The sequence below is a fragment of the Nomascus leucogenys genome, chromosome 13 (genome assembly GCF_006542625.1).
Source record: "Nomascus leucogenys isolate Asia chromosome 13, Asia_NLE_v1, whole genome shotgun sequence".
Taxonomy (NCBI): domain Eukaryota; kingdom Metazoa; phylum Chordata; class Mammalia; order Primates; family Hylobatidae; genus Nomascus; species Nomascus leucogenys.
Window position 1 is genome coordinate 25,724,909 of NC_044393.1, and position 17,269 is coordinate 25,742,177.

The 17,269-nt window shown below is 48.8% G+C and overlaps 1 protein-coding gene across 1 annotated transcript in view; it reads right to left on the reverse strand.

Annotated features, from left to right (window-relative positions):
* The window catches only part of BPI (bactericidal permeability increasing protein), a 33,147-nt gene extending 18,237 nt beyond the window's left edge, over nucleotides 1-14,910 (reverse strand). Inside the window, exons 1-6 of the mRNA XM_030825798.1 lie at nucleotides 14,719-14,910; nucleotides 11,426-11,540; nucleotides 10,048-10,176; nucleotides 8,448-8,609; nucleotides 7,164-7,227; nucleotides 1,137-1,200 (exon numbers count right to left, since the gene is read on the reverse strand). Coding sequence (XP_030681658.1) covers nucleotides 1,137-1,200; nucleotides 7,164-7,227; nucleotides 8,448-8,609; nucleotides 10,048-10,176; nucleotides 11,426-11,540; nucleotides 14,719-14,860 — 676 coding nt within the window. The 5' untranslated portion in view covers nucleotides 14,861-14,910. The remainder of the gene's footprint in view (nucleotides 1-1,136; nucleotides 1,201-7,163; nucleotides 7,228-8,447; nucleotides 8,610-10,047; nucleotides 10,177-11,425; nucleotides 11,541-14,718) is intronic.
* Between the last annotated feature and the right edge of the window lie 2,359 nt (nucleotides 14,911-17,269).

A 17,269-nucleotide genomic window follows, 5' to 3' on the forward strand; every position in this document is an offset into this window, starting at 1 on the left:
GAAATCCAAGTTGTCCAATGGTTGGTGAGTGATGAAGCTGGGATTCAGACCAAAATCTTTTTCCCGCTTCTTGAGGCCAAACCCCGGGCACTGCAGCTGCATTGAAGCTGCCTAGGATGGGCTCCTGTTCTGGAGGAAGAAAATGCTTCTTAAATGGGCATATACTATGTGCCAGCCATGCCAGGCTTCACAGTGATGTAGTCCTGAGAGCAGCTGAAAGCCCAGTCTCTGGAGTGAAGGAAACCTTAGCTCCAGATTTGTATCTTGCTTCTGTCTCTTGATGGCTTCATGACTCTGGACAAGTCTCACCTACTCTCTGAGCCTCAGGTTCCTCATGTTTTTTGTTTGTTTGTTTGTTTTTGTTTTTGTTTTTGTTTTGAGACAGAGTCTTGCTCTGTCACCCAGGCTGGAGTACAGTGGCATGATCTCGGCTCACTGCAACCTCTGCCTCCTGGGTTCAAGCGATTCTCCTGCCTCAGCCTCCTAAGTAGCTGGGATTACAGGCAACTGCCATGACACTTGGCTAATTTTTGTATTTTTAGTAGGGACAGGGTTTCTCCATGTTGGCCAAGCTGGTCTTGAACCCCTGACCTCAGGTGGTCCTCCTGCTTTGGCCTCCCAAAGTGCTGGGATTACAGGCTTGAGCCCGGCCAGGTTACTCCTGTGTAAAACGGGGAGAACAATGCCTCTCTCAGGGGAGTGTTGGGAGGCTGAGAGGGGACAATTTCCTGAGTGCCTGCCACAGTTCTTTGCAGCTTGCCAAGTACTTGGGGATGAAGATTATTGTCCCCATTTTAAAGACATGGAAACTGAGATCCAAAAAGAAGTGACCAATATCAGATCTCAGGCCAGTCATGTGTCTCTGGCCTCAGAGAACTGGGGGTATTTGGCTGTTTGGTTCTTGCAGAGCTGAGGGAATGAGGCAGTATGGGCTGTTTGTCCTCCTCACTTCTGGACCTAGCACAAGGACTTGATCCAATGCTAGCTGCTGCATGAAAATAATCTACTACTCTGCTAATTCCCACCCAGGCCCAGGGCTGTCTGGGAAACTTGCTGGCCCCATCACATCCACCCTGATGTCCTCATCCCCTCCCCTTTCTGTTCCTTTCTATCCTTGATCCTCATCCAGCCCTCACCTGGCAGAGTCTGGAAATAAGGTTGCAGCTCGGAGGATACAGAATTGGTCACTCTCTCGCAGACCTGGGGAGAACCAAACAAGTAAGCAGTAAGGTCTTCCCATAGTGAAAAATGTCCCTTGGCAATAACGGGCCAGATAGGCCTTGCTTTCCTTGAACGTTTTCTTGAAAATTATGTAGCCAATCAAGTTTCCCTTTTCTTTTTGGCCAGCACGAAGCTCAGAGTTGAACATGTAGCTTAGAAATAATAACTGTATATAACTGTATGGCCTACATAACTGCATTCTATTTCCTGCCCTGGTGTGTGGAACGTTCCTGATGGGTGTTTATGTTTTCTGTTTTATAAGGTGGTTTTTGTTGTTGTTGTTGTTTTGTTTTTTCTTTTGTTTCTGTTTGATTTTGCTGTCTCAGATCCTTTGTGGAATGAGGTAGTAAACGAATACGAAGTAGTCAATGACCAGCCCTCCCTTATCTGGGCTTCTGGGAGCATGGGCAGGCTTTCTGCTTAAGTCTGGGTGGGCACCCTCACGTTTGGTATGTATGGCCAGAGAAGCCATTCCCTACCTGCCTTTGCCACCCCACCCCAATCCCCCTGTCCCCTAGCCCATGACTCACAATGGAACAAACACTAGCCTGAGAAGATCTGTGTTGGGTCACACACTGACTTTGACACTGAGGAAGTTGTTCCATTTATCTAGACCTCTGTTTCTTCATCTGTAAAATGGAACATGGCAAATTACATTTTCCATTCCATTTGCTCTTATGTAATGTGGCCTTGCCACACCCCCACCAAGAGATGGAGTCTGTGAACTTGCCACTAGAATCTCGGCCTGGTGACTTGCTTCTAAGCAACAGAACACAACAATACACCTGACCTTTGTGTAACTTCAGAGGTGAGGTCATAAAAGGCTGTGCAGAACCCACTGAATGCTGTGAGAAGCCTAAGCCTTGTGGAGGGACCATGGAAGTGGCTTGGGTCAATAGTCCCAGCAGAGCTGAGCCTTCAAGTCTTCCTAGCCCAGGTACCAGAGATGGGAGAGAGGAACCCTCCAGGTAATTCTAACATGGAACTTTTGAGTCTTCTGAGGTGAGGCCCCAGACCTCATGGAGCAGAGAGCTCAGCCATCCCTGTCATGCCCATTTCCTGATACACAGAATCCATGAACGTTAACAATGGTGGTTGTTTTATGACACCAAATTTTGAGTTGTTTGTTTTCAAGCAATAGATAGCTGGAATATAGGATTTAAACCACAGCCTTCCTCTCACTAAGAGATTGGGGCTGGGGCTGGTGGTCAGACAAGCTCCTTCCCTCCCTCTCCTGATGTTGCTCTTGAATGACCTTCCCCTCAGTAATCCAGCAGTCTCTTCAGTCCTTGCCTTTCTTGACTACTGGGTAGCTCCTGGTGTGGTTGTCCATTCCCTTCTAGAAACACTCCTTCTAGAGTCCTGTGACCAAGGCCTTCTGCTTTCTTCCTATCCCCTGCAGGCTTTTCCCCAGACTTCTTTGCAAGCTCTTCCTCCTTCACTGAAGATGTGGGAGCTTCTCTGGGCTTCCTTCCTGGCTCCCTGTCCCTTCCACTTAGGCCCTCTTCTTGAGCCATTTCAGGCATCCCCACGGCCCCTGTGGCAGATGCTGCAGCGCCACACCCACACTCTCTGGACTGTGCTCAGAAGTGCCAAGCAGTTAGGACCCTAAGAACAGCTTTCAATGAAAGAAGGGTAGGAGGTGGCAGAAAAATACCCCAGCCTTCTTCCTGCTTCTGGGACAATTCTGAGGTGTGCTCCCCACCATTCCTCTGAGAATTGCCAGCAGGACTGAATCCCAGTTGCCCATAGCAGCAACCCACTCAGTAAGGGCCCTTCCCTGCCTCCCGACCTCCTCACTGTGCTGCCTGGGAACCCCTCCCAATAAATGACTTGCACCCAAACCCTGACTCAGCATCTGCTTTGGGATCCCAGGGGGAGTCACCTCCACTGCTCCCAACACATGGCCAGTACCCAGGCCTTACTTTGCAGCCCAGGTTTCTCCTCTGAACTTCAGCCTGGGGACCCAGCTGCCCCATGGACAACTGTCCCTGGGTGTCCTACTGGTCCCCAAGTCTGGCACATCCCAAACCAAACTCCTCAGGTTCTTACTCCTCCTTAGGGTTTGCTGCACCATCTGCCTAGAGGTCACCTCTATCCTCCCCTACCCCTCCTTCTACACTGCCAATCAAGTTATTTTTCCTGGGGTATGGAGGGAAGAAAAGGGGAAGGAGGGAAGAGGGGAAGAGAAAGAAGGAAGAAAGGGAGAAAAGGAGAAAGGGAGGGAAGGAAGAAAGGAAAGAAAGAAAAGAAAGGAAAGAAAGAAAAGAAAGGAAAGAAAGAAAGAAAGGAAGAGCTGGGTGCAGTGGCTCACGCCTGTAATCCCAGTATTTTGAGAGGCTGAGGTGGGCAGATCACTTGAGGTCAGGAGTTCGAAACCAGACTGGCCAACATGGTGAGATCCTGTCTCTATCAAAATATACAAATATTAGCCAGGCATGGTGGCAGATGCCTGTAATCCCAGCTATTCGGGAGGCTGAGGCAGGAGAACCTCTTGAACCCAGGAGGCGGAGGTTGCAGTGAGCTGAGACTGTGCTACTGTACTCCAGCCTGGGAAACAGAGTGAGACTTCATCACCAAAAAAAAGAAAAGAAAAGAAAAGAAAGGAAGAAGAGTGGGAAGAAGGAAAGGAAGGAAGGAAAGAGGGAAGAAGGAAAGGAAGGAAGGAAAGAGGGAAGAAGGAAAGGGAGGAAGGAAGGAAGGAAAGAAGGAAGGAAGGAAGGAAGGAAGGAAAGAAGGAAGGAAGGAAGGACGGAAGGAGGGAAGACAGCAGTGAGAAGGAGGGAAGGAGAAAATTTGGTTTCCCTGAAGAGTGTTTCTACCACGTAAGGCTCTTGAAGTCCTAAGAGGACCTGGACTGGCATTCTCCAAGGAACCTGCGCCTCTTTTCCAAATGACCCAGGAACAGAGGACAGCTCAGCTGGCAGCTGGGGCCCTGCTGGACTCCTGAGCTGCCCCTCAGGCATCGACACCAGTGTTGCTCCCCCATCAGGGCCAACAGATGGCTCCAGATCGCAGCAAATCCTGGAGGGAGCCCAGATCCCTCCCCGCTCTTCCCTTCATGCACACTTTGTACTGACGCAGGCTCTTCCTTCCCTCAGACACAGGCCCTACATGCTGTATTCCCTGGGGGCAGACTCCCTGCTCACTCCTCACCATTTCCAGCCCCTCCTGGCATCATGACCTCTCATTCCTTCATTCAGGCCAGTACTTGCTTCTAAATTGGATCTTATGATTAAGAGCGAGGCTCATCTCTGAGGCAGGGTAGCCTGGATTTGAATTCAAGCACTATTACTTCTGCTTTCTGTATCTCAGTTTACTCACCTGTAAAATAGGGATAATCATGGAATCTCCCTTACAGGGGATTAAATGCCAGAATGTGTGGATTAAATGCTGGTATCCATGGAAAGAGTTCTTAGCATAGTGTCAGATCACTGTAAACACTCAGTATATTATATGGGCCAACATCATCACCATCCCCACTATCACCACAACCATCAACCTCACTATCACCATTGAAACTGCCCAGGATGAGCTCCTGCCTTGGAGGAAGAAAATGCCTATTAAATGGGCGTATATTTACCACCATCATCGTCACCATCAACAGTCTCACCATCACCATTCACCATCATGATCATCATCATCTCCACCATTACCATCACCATTATCATCATCCCCACCATCACCATCATCAATCTCACCATCACCACCATCATCATCATCATCCCCACCATTACCATCACCACCATCATCATCCCCACCATCAATATCACCATCACCATCACCATCATCATTATCATCATCCCTACCATCACCATCATCAATCTCACCACCACCATCATCATCATCCCCACCATCACCATCACCACCATCATCATCCCATCACCATCACCATCATCAACCTCACCATCATCATCATCATCACCATCCTCATCATCACCATTACTATCACCATCATCTACCTCATAATCACCATCAACCTCACTGTCACCATCATCAACCTCACCATCACCATCATCACCATCATCGCCATCATCATTATCATCCTCACCATCACGATCATCACACCATTACCATTACCATCACCAACCTCACCATCACCATCATCACCATCACCATTATCATCCTCACCATCACCATCATCATCATCATCCCCACTGTCACCATCATCATCATCATCCCCACCATTACCATTACCATCATCAACCTCACCATCATCATCATCATCAACAGCAGCAGCAGCATTGCTACTTATTAGCTTGGCTGCTACAGAGGGGCCACTTTTAGATGGTACTAAGAAATAATTGTTGTAATTGTTCCAAATGTTAAATATATCTCAACACTCCTCTCAGACAGTTACTTTATTATACAGATAGCTGAACTGTGGGTGAGCTAGCCTAGTGAGTGAGCACATTTTCTGGATTATCTCATGAATCCTTACAGTGCCTTGGTGAAGAAGGTATTAATGTCCCCCAACCCTTTTTTTTTTTTATTTTGAGACAGAGTTTCACTCTTGTTGCCCAGGCTGGAGTGCAATGGCGTGATCTTGGCTCACCGCAACCTCCACCTCCCGAGTTCAAGCAACTCTCCTGCCTCAGCCTCCCTAGTAGCTGGGATTACAGGCATGCACCACTATGCCCAGCTAATTTTGTATTTTTATTAGAGACAGGATTTCTCCATTTGGTCAGGCTGGTCTTGAACTTCTAACCTCAGGTGATCCACCTGCCTCGGCCTCCCAAAGTGCTGGGATTACAGGCATGAGCCACCATGCCCAGCCTAATTTCCCCATTTTACAGATGGTAAAATTGAGTTTCAAGAAGGTCAAGTAATTTCCTCAAGGTTACACAGCAAGTTAAGCCCTGGAGCCAGAGCCAAAACTTACCCTGAGACCCTACCCTGAGACTTTGGCTGGGGATTGTCCTGCTCATTGGAACTGTCCCATCTAATCCCAACCGAGCCACTGGCTCCACTCTTGCCATATGACTCCAAAACCCATTCTACAGTCCACTGTGTTATGCATTTTGACAAACATGTATTGATTTCTTGCTTTTTAAGCTTTTGACACAGTATCTTCAGATAGATGATCTCACTTGATTGATGCCCTCCTATCTGTATGTTCAGTGTCTTTAACAAGGAAGCCAGCGTCTTCCACCTAGAAGACCGCACGAGCCTCCTCAGTGGTCTCCTTGCACCTACTCTTGGCCCCTCCAGTCATTCCCACAGCGGACAGGGAAATTGTCGTAAAGCACAGATCTGGCCAGGTCACCCACTTGCCTAAAACCTTCAGTGGCTTCCATTGCCCTCTGGAGAGAGCCAAAACTCATTGCTTTTTGAGACAGGCTCAGATGATTCTTAAAAACGGATCATTTGTTAATGGAAAACCAGCCAAATGAATGGCCTTGTCCCTTAGCTGGAGTATCTGGGTTGCAGGTTTAGGCTATGGGCACGGTTCGGGGAGTGCTGGCTGATACCTGTCTCTTGTACTAGTTCCAGCCTCAGGGAATGGGCTACGACTGGGGTTTGACCAGAGCCCAGAACTGCAGCTTCATCAATGGCATTTGTTCTGAATGGGGAGCATCAAGGAAGGAACTTGGGGTGGGTGGGGTGGAGGGAGGCTAGCAGGACTATGGGAAGAGAGGGAGGCAGAAAGAAAATGGCATTTTCTCAGCAGGAAGGAAGGCTGGGGAAAAGCAGAGGTGGCCCAAGCAGGCATGAGGGAAAGTTTGCTGGGAGTGTGGGAAGTGATTGTCTCTTGGTCTCTTGGTGGACTCTTCAGCAAAACATCCATGACTGGCTTTTAGAGCTGGGGTTGTGGTTTCAAAAGGCTATAAGGACTACCAAGGGGTCTGGAGTGACAGCAGAGTGTCCGTAGAAGGGGGAGGTGTGTGGCTACTAAGAGCCCTTCCCCTGTGTTCGCTGATGGGGCTCCGAGCCCCTCCTACCTGGCTGTTCATCTTGTTTCGAAGCGCAGACTCAATTTTTTTGCGGAAGAGTCGGATCAGCCACCTAGATAGAGATGGACAAGTAGGGACATAGATGAGGCTTTTTGTTGTCCCTCGGCTGGATTCAGGAGGCTGCCTCATCTCAAAAGCTTTCTTCCCTCCTAGAAACAGGCCTTGGCACCCTCTCCCCTGAGCTCTAACTGCACACACCCCATCAGACACTTCTCCCTGATTTAGTGACGTGTTCATGAGGCTATTTCCTGAATCCCTGCATGGCTGGGCCCCTGCCCCAGTGTCATTCCTCACCAGTCCCCTCCCTTGCTGCACACTAGCCACACTGGCCTGCCATGTCCTCTCTCCTGTGCGTCCTCCCACCACTGTGCCTTTGCACATGCTGTTCCCTCTGCTTTAAACACCCCGATCCCCAACACCTCCCTAATGCCTACTTATCCTTTCATCTCACTTCAAATGTCATTTCACCAAGGAAGAATTGGCCTGCCCCCAGATGGGGTCAGAGCCTCCGGTTCTCTGCGTTCATAGAAGTTTGTACCTCGTTTTCTTAATTCTTATCTCCTTTTGTAATTCTGTGTGGGCCATTCATTCATGCAATGCTTTGGTTAATGATTATCTTCCCCACTGGGCTGAAAACTTTAAGAGAACAGGACTGTGTGGCTGAGTCTGGGGTGAAATAGACCTGGACTTGAACACTCATTAGCTGTGGCAACTTAAGTTATTGCCTATATCTCCATGCCTTGGTTTTCTTCACAGAAAATGGGGTAATAATAGACCGACCTCACAGAGTCATGGTGTAGCTTGAATGAGATAATGAGTGTGATCAAATCAGTGCTGGGCACAGTCAGCCTCTGATCAATATTAGCTCTTACTAAGTTTTCATTGGTCACTCCTGTTTCCTGACCATGTTGCACAAGCCTGGTGCAGAGCTGATTCTCACTAGATATTTGTTGAATGGATGGATAGATGAATGCCTACAGATTTGTGATGAGGATATAATTTAGTGCATATGTAAAGTGCTTAGTATGAGCCTGGGACATAGTAAGTGCTCAGTAAAGTCTGCTGGATGAATATGGAATGAACAAATGACGCCTTGAGAAAGAGAGAGTGTCTGCTTCATCTGTGGGCCCCTGGCTCCCGTACCATGCCTGAGGCCTCTGAGCAAGGCCTGGCATGCAGGTGGCATTCTGGATGTGTTTTCAGAATACAGGGATGATTGGGAGAGTTCTTCTTTAGGTCCCTCCTCCCAGCCACAGTCCCGAGAGTCCATACCCCACTCTGCTGTTTGAGATGTGCACATGGACACTGTTGATGTGGCTGCTGCAGCTGGAGCAGGTGACGGTGGGCTTGCCTGACGTGGGGTTACTGCCTAGCTTCAGATCAGCCGAAATGGACATGCCTTCTATGTTCAGGTCAAAATTGCCGCTCGTTTTTCTGAAGAAAAACAAAGAGGAACGTGGGACAAATCCTTTCTTCCCACTGCCATTCAAACTTTACCCTAGTGCTGGAAGACAGGTTTTGTTATTATCCGCACTCCAGGTGAGGATGTATAGTTCAGAGAGAAGAGGCAGCTTGCCCAAGATCACACAGCAGCTGGGTGGGAGAGTCAGGAATCCAATCTGAACTCGGAACTTATGTTTGCCTGGCAGAAACCTGCTCTTAACCACTGCTTCAGCGGCCGCCCTAGCTGTGTGGCCTTGGGCATGTTTCTTACCTCTTTGAGCTTCCATTTCCTCCCTCAGACCCTGGATCAGCAGTCGGACACCAGAGTGTGTGTCTCAGCTTTGCTACTAAAAAGCTGGGTGTTTGGGGCCAATGACTTTCATTCATTAATGCCCCCATTAATTCAGTAATGAGGTTAATAACTCCTCCTTCAGGGATGAAATGGGTTTTGGGTAAGACAGTGGACATTCTTTTGTTTTTGTGTGTGATCAATAAGGGAGAAGACAGATGCAAAACAGCCCAGAGAGAGAGTTAAGTGATTCTTATTGTGGGGAGGAGACACATCCAGCAGTTCTTGCAAGGGTAGGGAGACTCAGGCCCCTTTCATCCGCCAGGGCAGTTTCTCCTCCATTTTCCTCCCTAGATTCCCCAGAAAGGAGACCTTCCTAAAGCGACGGTCAGTCTGAACCACTATTGTTAATGTGCAGGGTAGCTGTGGGGAGAGCCCAGGACTTAGATTTGGAGTTGTAGTTTGGGTTATTTACCTCTATTTTTCACCCTCCCCTGCATTCATACCCTCACCATTGCCTATCATGGCAGGGTTGAGGAGGGTGCCTTTGCTTGCCCTTGACTTTGGGCTTGGCCACATGAAATGATTTGGCCAGTGGTATATAAATTCTGAGGCTGGGCCTTAAGAGGACCTGCGTGTTCCTGCTTTCCCTTTTTGCACCTCTGCTATCACCAAGAATATGCTCTGCATAACCCACTGGTCCAAGGAGCAGGAGACACAGGTGGAGCCAGGCCTCCTCTGCTAAGCCCAACCCAGATCAGCTGAGCCCCAGCCGACACACAGATACATAAGTGATGACAGCTGATTGTTGTTTTAAGCCACAGAGTTTGGGATGGTTTGTTACACAGCAATAGCTAACTGATAAACAGAATAAATTAAAGGTTCCACTTAGCTTTCTACCCTAAGCCACATGCACCAACTCAGCCTTGCCAGTATCCTGTACTGAGATGTGGATAAATGCTCAGCCATTAATCAAGGGTTATGTTGAATCTTCTCACGTGAAGAATTTCCTGAAGAACACTGTGGTGATAGGTGGTGACAGGCAAGGCAAAAATTGGGCATTCCAGAGACGCTGACTCTCCAATCCCGTCCAAATATTACCAAGAGCGCACCCAACAAACTGCAAGCATGGAAACGCACAAGAATCTTTTTCGTGCCTTCCATTTCCCGCTGATCTTGATCCTGGCATTGCTGATGGAGAACTTAAGGCCCACATTGGGCACCATGCTTATCTGGGAACTGGGAAGCTGGAATTCACCGATGTCCATGCTGCAAAGGAGAAATGTGAATTTCATATAATTTCATATACTCCCAGGTGCCCACATGAGGACTTCGTTAACGGTTAATGCAGACTCATCCCCCACCACCTGGTCCTTCACTCCATCCATTCCAGGAGGAGCCCAAAGCTAAGAAAGCAGCCTTGGCAAATATGTAGGCAACTGGAGTGGCTTAGGTTTTGAAGTCAGAAAAAACTTGCATTTAAATCCTGCTCTTTAATATACTCTTGGGTTACCCTGGACATAATTACCCTGAGCCTCAGTTTCCTCATCTGTAAAATGGGCACAATGATCTCTATTTTGCAGGGTGTGTGACAATCAATGAAGATAAAATAGAAGACCCGTTAACTGGAAGCTCTGTACAGGAGAGCGCTGTATAGCTCTGTCTTGTTTCACTATTGCAGCCCCAGATACTGCTGTGTCAGACATACAGTGGGTGCTCAAAATATCTGTGAATGAATGGGTGTATAAAACTCTGCAGAGGACTTTTATGGGTTTTCTGCCCAGTGCACAGCCCCCTTCTTGTGATAACAGAACTACCAGATTATTTAGGGGGAGCCCCTCCCCACATCCGTTCCATGCCACTCCAAAGAAAGTCGACCTCACATCCATCTTCAGGGGGTGGAGCTTGCAACTTAGGCTCGGCCAAGTAGTGTATTTCATTCCCTGGCCACAATGATTGGCTCAGGGCTGTGTACATAATCTAAGGTGGGCCAGTCAGAGTGAGTCTTAGGGCTCTCTGTTCAGAGTGCTGAGCAGGAGATCTAGCGAGACTTACCGGTGGCTGTCTTGCCTCTGGAGAGGACACACTGCCTGTGAATTAGGCCTGTCCAAGGAAGTGATGCTGAGAGGTGGCAAGAGAGAAACAGGGCCCAGTGACATGTAAGCCTGCCTCAAGCTGAACCTGAAGCCAGACTCTTCCAGAGACTTTTCAGTCACGTGAGCCAATGCATTCTGCCTTAGCCATTTTGGAAAAGATTTTCTGACCTTGAAACCTTGCACATTCTAATTGACATATGGCACAGTTTGGGGGTTCATGACACATTTCCTGGGAGTCGTGGTTTTTGTGGCTTCCTCCACGCTCAGCTGGGAGGTTGCCTTCCCTTGGGATGATGTAAACGCAGGCCTTGGGATATGAAACTCTGTGAGGTGAGGAGTTTGTGGCTCTGCATTCTAGCTCTTGGTGGCCCCAGAACACTACAAGTCCTGCAAATCGAGGATTGAGCTCTCACAGGCCTCACCTGTAGAAGCTATAACGCCCCTTCCCAAGATGCTTGATCTTAAAGCTTCCTGAGTAGTCAGGAATCTTGATCCTCTTCAGCTCCTTCTGCAGCGTGGCCGTCCCCTGCTGGCTGGCTGAAGGGAGAAGGCAGGGGTGACAGTCAGAGGCACGGCCCGGAGCAGGGAACAGAGGGGCAGGGCAGGCTCTGGACCCTGGGCCCCTGTTCGTAGCATGGACAGTGGCACTGGAAGGGTCAAAAACAGGGATCAACTAAGGTTTCCTAGAAAAGGCCAAATAGTAAACTGACCATTTATAGGAAACCATATTGCCTCTGTCACAAATACTCAGCTCCGCCATTAGTGCACAAAACAGCTGTAGACAATATCATGTTCTTGTATGTGCCTGTATTCCAATAACACTTTGTTAGCATTGAAATGAGAATTTCATATAATATTCACATGTTGTGAGATAGTATTTTTCTTCTTCTGTTTTTGTTTTGAGACAGGGTCTTGCTGTGTCACCCAGGCTGGAGTGCAGAGGCATGATCACGGCTCACTGCAACCTTCACCCGCTGGACTCAGGTGATTCTCCCACCTCAACCTCCCTAGCAGCTGGGATCACAGGTGTTCGCCACCACACCAGGCTAACTTTTTAAAAAATTTTTTTTAACATTTTTGCAGAGATCTGGGGTTTCACCATGTTGCCCAGCTGGTTTCGAACTCCTGGGCTCAAGTGATCCTCTCGCCTCAGCCTCCCAAAGTGCTGGAGTTACAGGCATGAGCCACCATGCCCGGCCCTTTTGATTTTTTCCCATCATTTAAAGATATTAAGACCATTTTTGTCTTATAAGCCATACAAAAACTGAGGGCTGTAGTTTGCTGACCCCTGGTCTAAAATATTACCCCTGAAACACCCAGTTATGCTTCCTACTAGTATTTGTTGGATACTTAGTTATTTGCTCTATGCTACACCCCCACAGATCTCCTACCTCTCTGGGTTTCGGACTGTCTCCCCAGGGCCTTTGCACATGCTATTCTTGCTCCCTAAGAAATTCTTCCCTCACATATTCACCTGGTCAGCTTCTAGTCAGCTCATTCATCATTTCCTCTGGGAACCCTCTCTGGCCCAGTAGATCAGAGCAACACCCTGTGTTATTCTCATGATGCTGTGGACGGCTCCTTTGGAGCCCCGTTACCATTTGTAATTATGCATTTATTCACGTGACTCTGACTAATGTCTCTCCCCTATTACATGTAAGCCCCCTGAGGTCAACAGCAATCTGTTTTATTTACTAATGTGTCCCTTACATTCCCATTGTGCCTGACACTTTGAAGGCACTTAAGATTTGTTAGATGAGGCTGGGTGCGGTGGCTCACGCCTGTAATCCCAGCACTTTGGAAAGCCAAGGCAGGTGGATCACTTCAGGTCAAGAGTTCGAGAGTTCAGCCTGGCCAGCATGGTGAAACCCTGTCTCTACTAAAAATACAAAAAATTAGCTGGGTGTGATGGTGCACGCCTGTAATCCCAGCTACTTGGGAGGTTGAGGCAGGAGAATCGCTTGAACCTCGGAGGCGGAGGTTGCAGTGAGCTGAGGTGGCACCATTGCACTCCAGCCTGGGCCACAGAGCGAGACTCAGTCTCAAAACAAAACAAAAAAAGATTTATTAGATGAATAAATAATGTCCTCATGGCAGGAATTCTACCACCAGTTATGATGTGGCTAACAGCAACAAAGAACCAATTAAAAGGCAGACACATTACCTGAAAAGGAGTAAGTAGTAAGATGAGGGAGCCCAGACTTTGGGTTTTCTCGGAGCCAGTTAGGAAATAATAATATCAATGAAATGTATCGAGCTTTACTCTGTGCCAAGCACTGTTCTAGGCTCTGTATATGTATGAATTTGTACAATCCTAGGAAGTAGGTCCTGTCACTACCCCCATTTCACAGATAAGGAAGCTGAGGCTCAGAAAGCTGAGGTGACTTGCTAGGGGCCACACAGCTGACAAGGGGCAGAATTTGAACCCAGGCCTTCTGGTCGCAGAGCCCATGCCCTAGAGAAGGCTTTCTGGGGGTTCAAAAGTAAATGACACATAACTGGTCACTGTGTGGAGGGAAAAAAAAATGTGCAGTGGCCAGGATCTGTAAGTTGACAGGGGCCAGGCCTCGAAGGGTCTCAAATGCCATGCCAAAGGGTCAGGATAGCTTCTGAAGGCAGTAGGGAGCCATGGAGAATGTGAGCCAGGGGAGGACATGAACGGATTTGCTGCATTTCAGAAAACTCACTCTGATTGGCACAAGGGGCCGGGGTAGAAGGGGAAACTGAGGAGCATGAAGACCACTGAACTTGAAGACCCTGACTGAGTCTCTGCTCCGACAGGCTTCAGGGCCATACTCCTTCATCCTAGCTCTTTTGTCTTCTGTGGCCTTCTGTCTGCAGCTCTAGGATTCAGAGACGTCCTGCTGGGCTGGGGTGGGAATTCAGGGGTGGGATACCAGGTCCCCAGAGTCCTGTCTGTTTCCCCAGTGCACCCAAACTGGTGAGGCTCTGCCCTCCCCTTGGTCTGATTTCCCTGGGGCTGGGCGTCACCCACTGCTCTGCAGGTAATCCCTCTGCCACCGGGAGGCAGCATCGAGCAACCCCGCGCTGAGGCATCAGGCAAGACCAGAGCTCAAATCCAGGCTGCCCACTTCTCGCGTGTAAATGTGGATAGCAGCAGTTTGTCTTACACAAGGCTGAAGTGAGGGTAAATGAGATTGTGTGCGTAAAGTTCCTAGCTCAATGCCTGGCACAGGTTAGAGCAGGTCTTTCTCTCCTCTGCCTGGGCCTGGGTGAGTGGTCTGGGGGAACCCTCTTTGCGCCACCCAGCGGAGCACCGTGCACAGTATGGCCGCCAGCCCCTGCACTGGGGAGAGCACGGGGTGGGGAGGTCCTCCCACACTCTCCCTCTGACCCTGCTCAGCCTCCTCAGCATCGAGAGGCTGCGAACTGGCTTTGGAAAGAAGAGAAGGGCTTAGAAGTCCAAGGTGGAGGTTACATAGAGGGAAGGAGGGGACCATGAGGACCCTCAGGGGTCTGCGCACTGGATTTGGAGTCTCTAGACCAGTGCTCCAATCCCAGCTCTGCCATCCCAGCCCCGCAATCTTAGGCAACTCGCTTTGCCTCAGCTTCTTCATATATAAAATGGGGGCAAGGGGACCTGCCCTGAGGAGCTATGAGTGTGCCAGGTGCTAGATCTAAAGGGCTGCACACAGTAGATGCTCAGTAAGTGCTCCTCAGGGGTGGAGAGGAGGGAAGGGAGGCATCCAATTACCGTAGTCCAGGCCCTTCTGGGAGATCCTGACCACGACGCCAGGGTTGACGGCCGCTGTCACGGTGGTGCCTATGGCGACCAGCACCAGCAGGGACGCCCATCTCGGCGCGTTGTGAGGGCCCCTGGCCACGTCCTCTCTCATCCTCCAGAGCTGCCAAAACCTCAAGGCCTTGAGGTGGAACCAGGGAGCTATAAAAGAGTCGGCTGGGGAAATGCAAGTCAGTAGAATGTGGAAAGGAGGAAGGAACCTGGCGAGGGTGGGAAAGAGGGAGGTCAGCTGTGGTTTTCCATTGTGGTTAGGGCCCCACAGGCAGGGAGAAGTGCAGCCTGGGAGGCTCACGTGTGCATATATGCATGCATGTGTGTGCGCGGGCGTGCATATGTGTATGTGTATGTGTAGATTGGTTCCCCTCCCTAAGCACCCCATCCCCCGCTCTGTGCCCCCACCCAAATGCCGCCACCTACAGACTCCCTTGAAGGTGAGGGACATAAGACATAAGGATTCATATTTTTCTTTCTACTTTTGCTTTCTTTTGTATTTTTGATAGTAAAACATTTAAGAAAACAGATGCTTTAGTGTTTTCTTGTCCTGAGAGGCAGTAGTGGTAATGATTAAATGCTCACATTTTAGAGTCTAGTATCTTGGCTGTGGTTTTAAATCTTAGCCCTGTCATTCTCTAGTGGTCTGACCTCAGGCAAGCCCTTTAACCTCTCTGAATCTCAGTTTTCTCTTCTGCAGAAGAGATATATATAGTACTGCTCCCTGTCTGGATTGTGGAGAAGATAAAATGAGCTTAAAACCACGTAAAGCATTTAGCACAGTGCTCGTGCAAAATAAATATCCAAATGCTAGCTATTATTGTTATCCTGATTTCAAAAGTAACCCATGTTTATTGGCCAAAATTTGAGAAAGAAACAAGAGAATACAAATTACATGTAACTCCCTCTTCCAGAGACAAGCCAAAGTGTATTTTAGAGTATTTCTTTTCTCCCTCTTTTGTTGGTAAGCATAGGTAGAGAGTCCATGTTTGTTTGTTAACCAATATGGGATCACCTGGTCAGTTTGGTAAAGTTCCCTTTTTTCCAGAAACAATATGTAGCAAATGTTCTTCTCCAGCATTAACTATTTCATTGCTTCCTCATCCCACAGCTTTCTTATCCAAGCTTCTGTTTTTGTACATTTTTACTCCTTCCTTTGGCAGATGTAGAACTTGAGGCTTCATCAGGGGAAGGGTTCTTCCCACAGTCACTCAGCAAGCTGCTGGCAGAGCGAGGATCAAAACACAGCCCTCCAGATGCATCCCACACCAGCCCGAATCCCTCAGCGCCTTGGGAGTTGGGGGGATGTAGACACTCCTCACCGCCAACCCAGCTTTCCAGACAGGTCCCTGTCTGCTCAGCCCCTGCCCCTCCCTCTGCAGCAGCCTCAGGCCTTGGGTGGGCAGGAACCCCACTGGGCAGCCTGCTCTGTCTCCATGGTGATGAGAGGAGGGGCGGGGCTGCAGAGGGGGCAGCCGGCTTCTCTCCCGCTGGGTCCTCATCAGCCCCCTGGTGCCCTGTCTCCCCAACTTTGGATTTTATGAAAGTCTAATGAAGTCCGCTGAGCCCGGAGGACGTGAGACCTTCTGAAGTTTTCTTCTTTTTTTCTTAAAAGTTTTTTTCTTCCTCTCTTCGTTTGATTCTAAAAGAGTCTCCCCTCCTGCTTCCATCTGCAGCAACTAGAATTCTTCTGGCTTGCTTCAGAATGAAAGCAGTGGCCGTGTGTGAAGCATCCATTGTGTGCCAGGTGCTTCACACGCATCATCTCCAAGCCATAAAACAACCCTGAGAGAGGGATGATTCTTCCCCATTTTGTTTTATTATTATTATTATTATTGTTATTATTATTATTATTATTATTATTATTGTAGAGATGAGGTCTTACTATGTTGTCCAGGCTGGTCTTGAACTCCTGGGCTCAAGTGATCCTCCTGTCTCAGCCTCTCAAAGTGTTGGGATTAAGGCTGAGCCACACCGTGCCTGACCTCTGCCCCATTTTGGAGACAAGGAAACTGAGATGCAGCGATCACATCACTGTCATGGTCATTCCTCTTTTCATAGAGAGAAGATTTTCCCTTACCTGAGGCAGGTGCCAGGAGGACTCATGACTGTAGGCCCTCACCCCAGCTCTCCCTTTTTCCAAGTGATTTGAGCCCCCAGACTTAGCTGTCTGCATCTGTACCAGGAAGGTTGCTCTAAGTAGCAGCCAGAACACATAGATTGATGACTTGTCACAAAAATTAGATTTTTGAAAAATTATCTTGCACATTTTTGAACACTTCCAGCTCTTAGTTGCTCGAAGTTCCTGAGTTCCCCGAGGCCCAGGTAGATGTGGTATCAGTGAGGGTGTCAGCTAGGAAAGGAACATTAAGATGAAATCGCATGACAATGACCTACATTGCTATAAAATTAGAATCTTAAAACCAGCTGATGGCTGGGGGTGGTGGCTCACACCTGTAATCCCAGCACTTTGGGAGGCCAAGGCAGGTGGATCACTTGAGGCCAGGAGTTC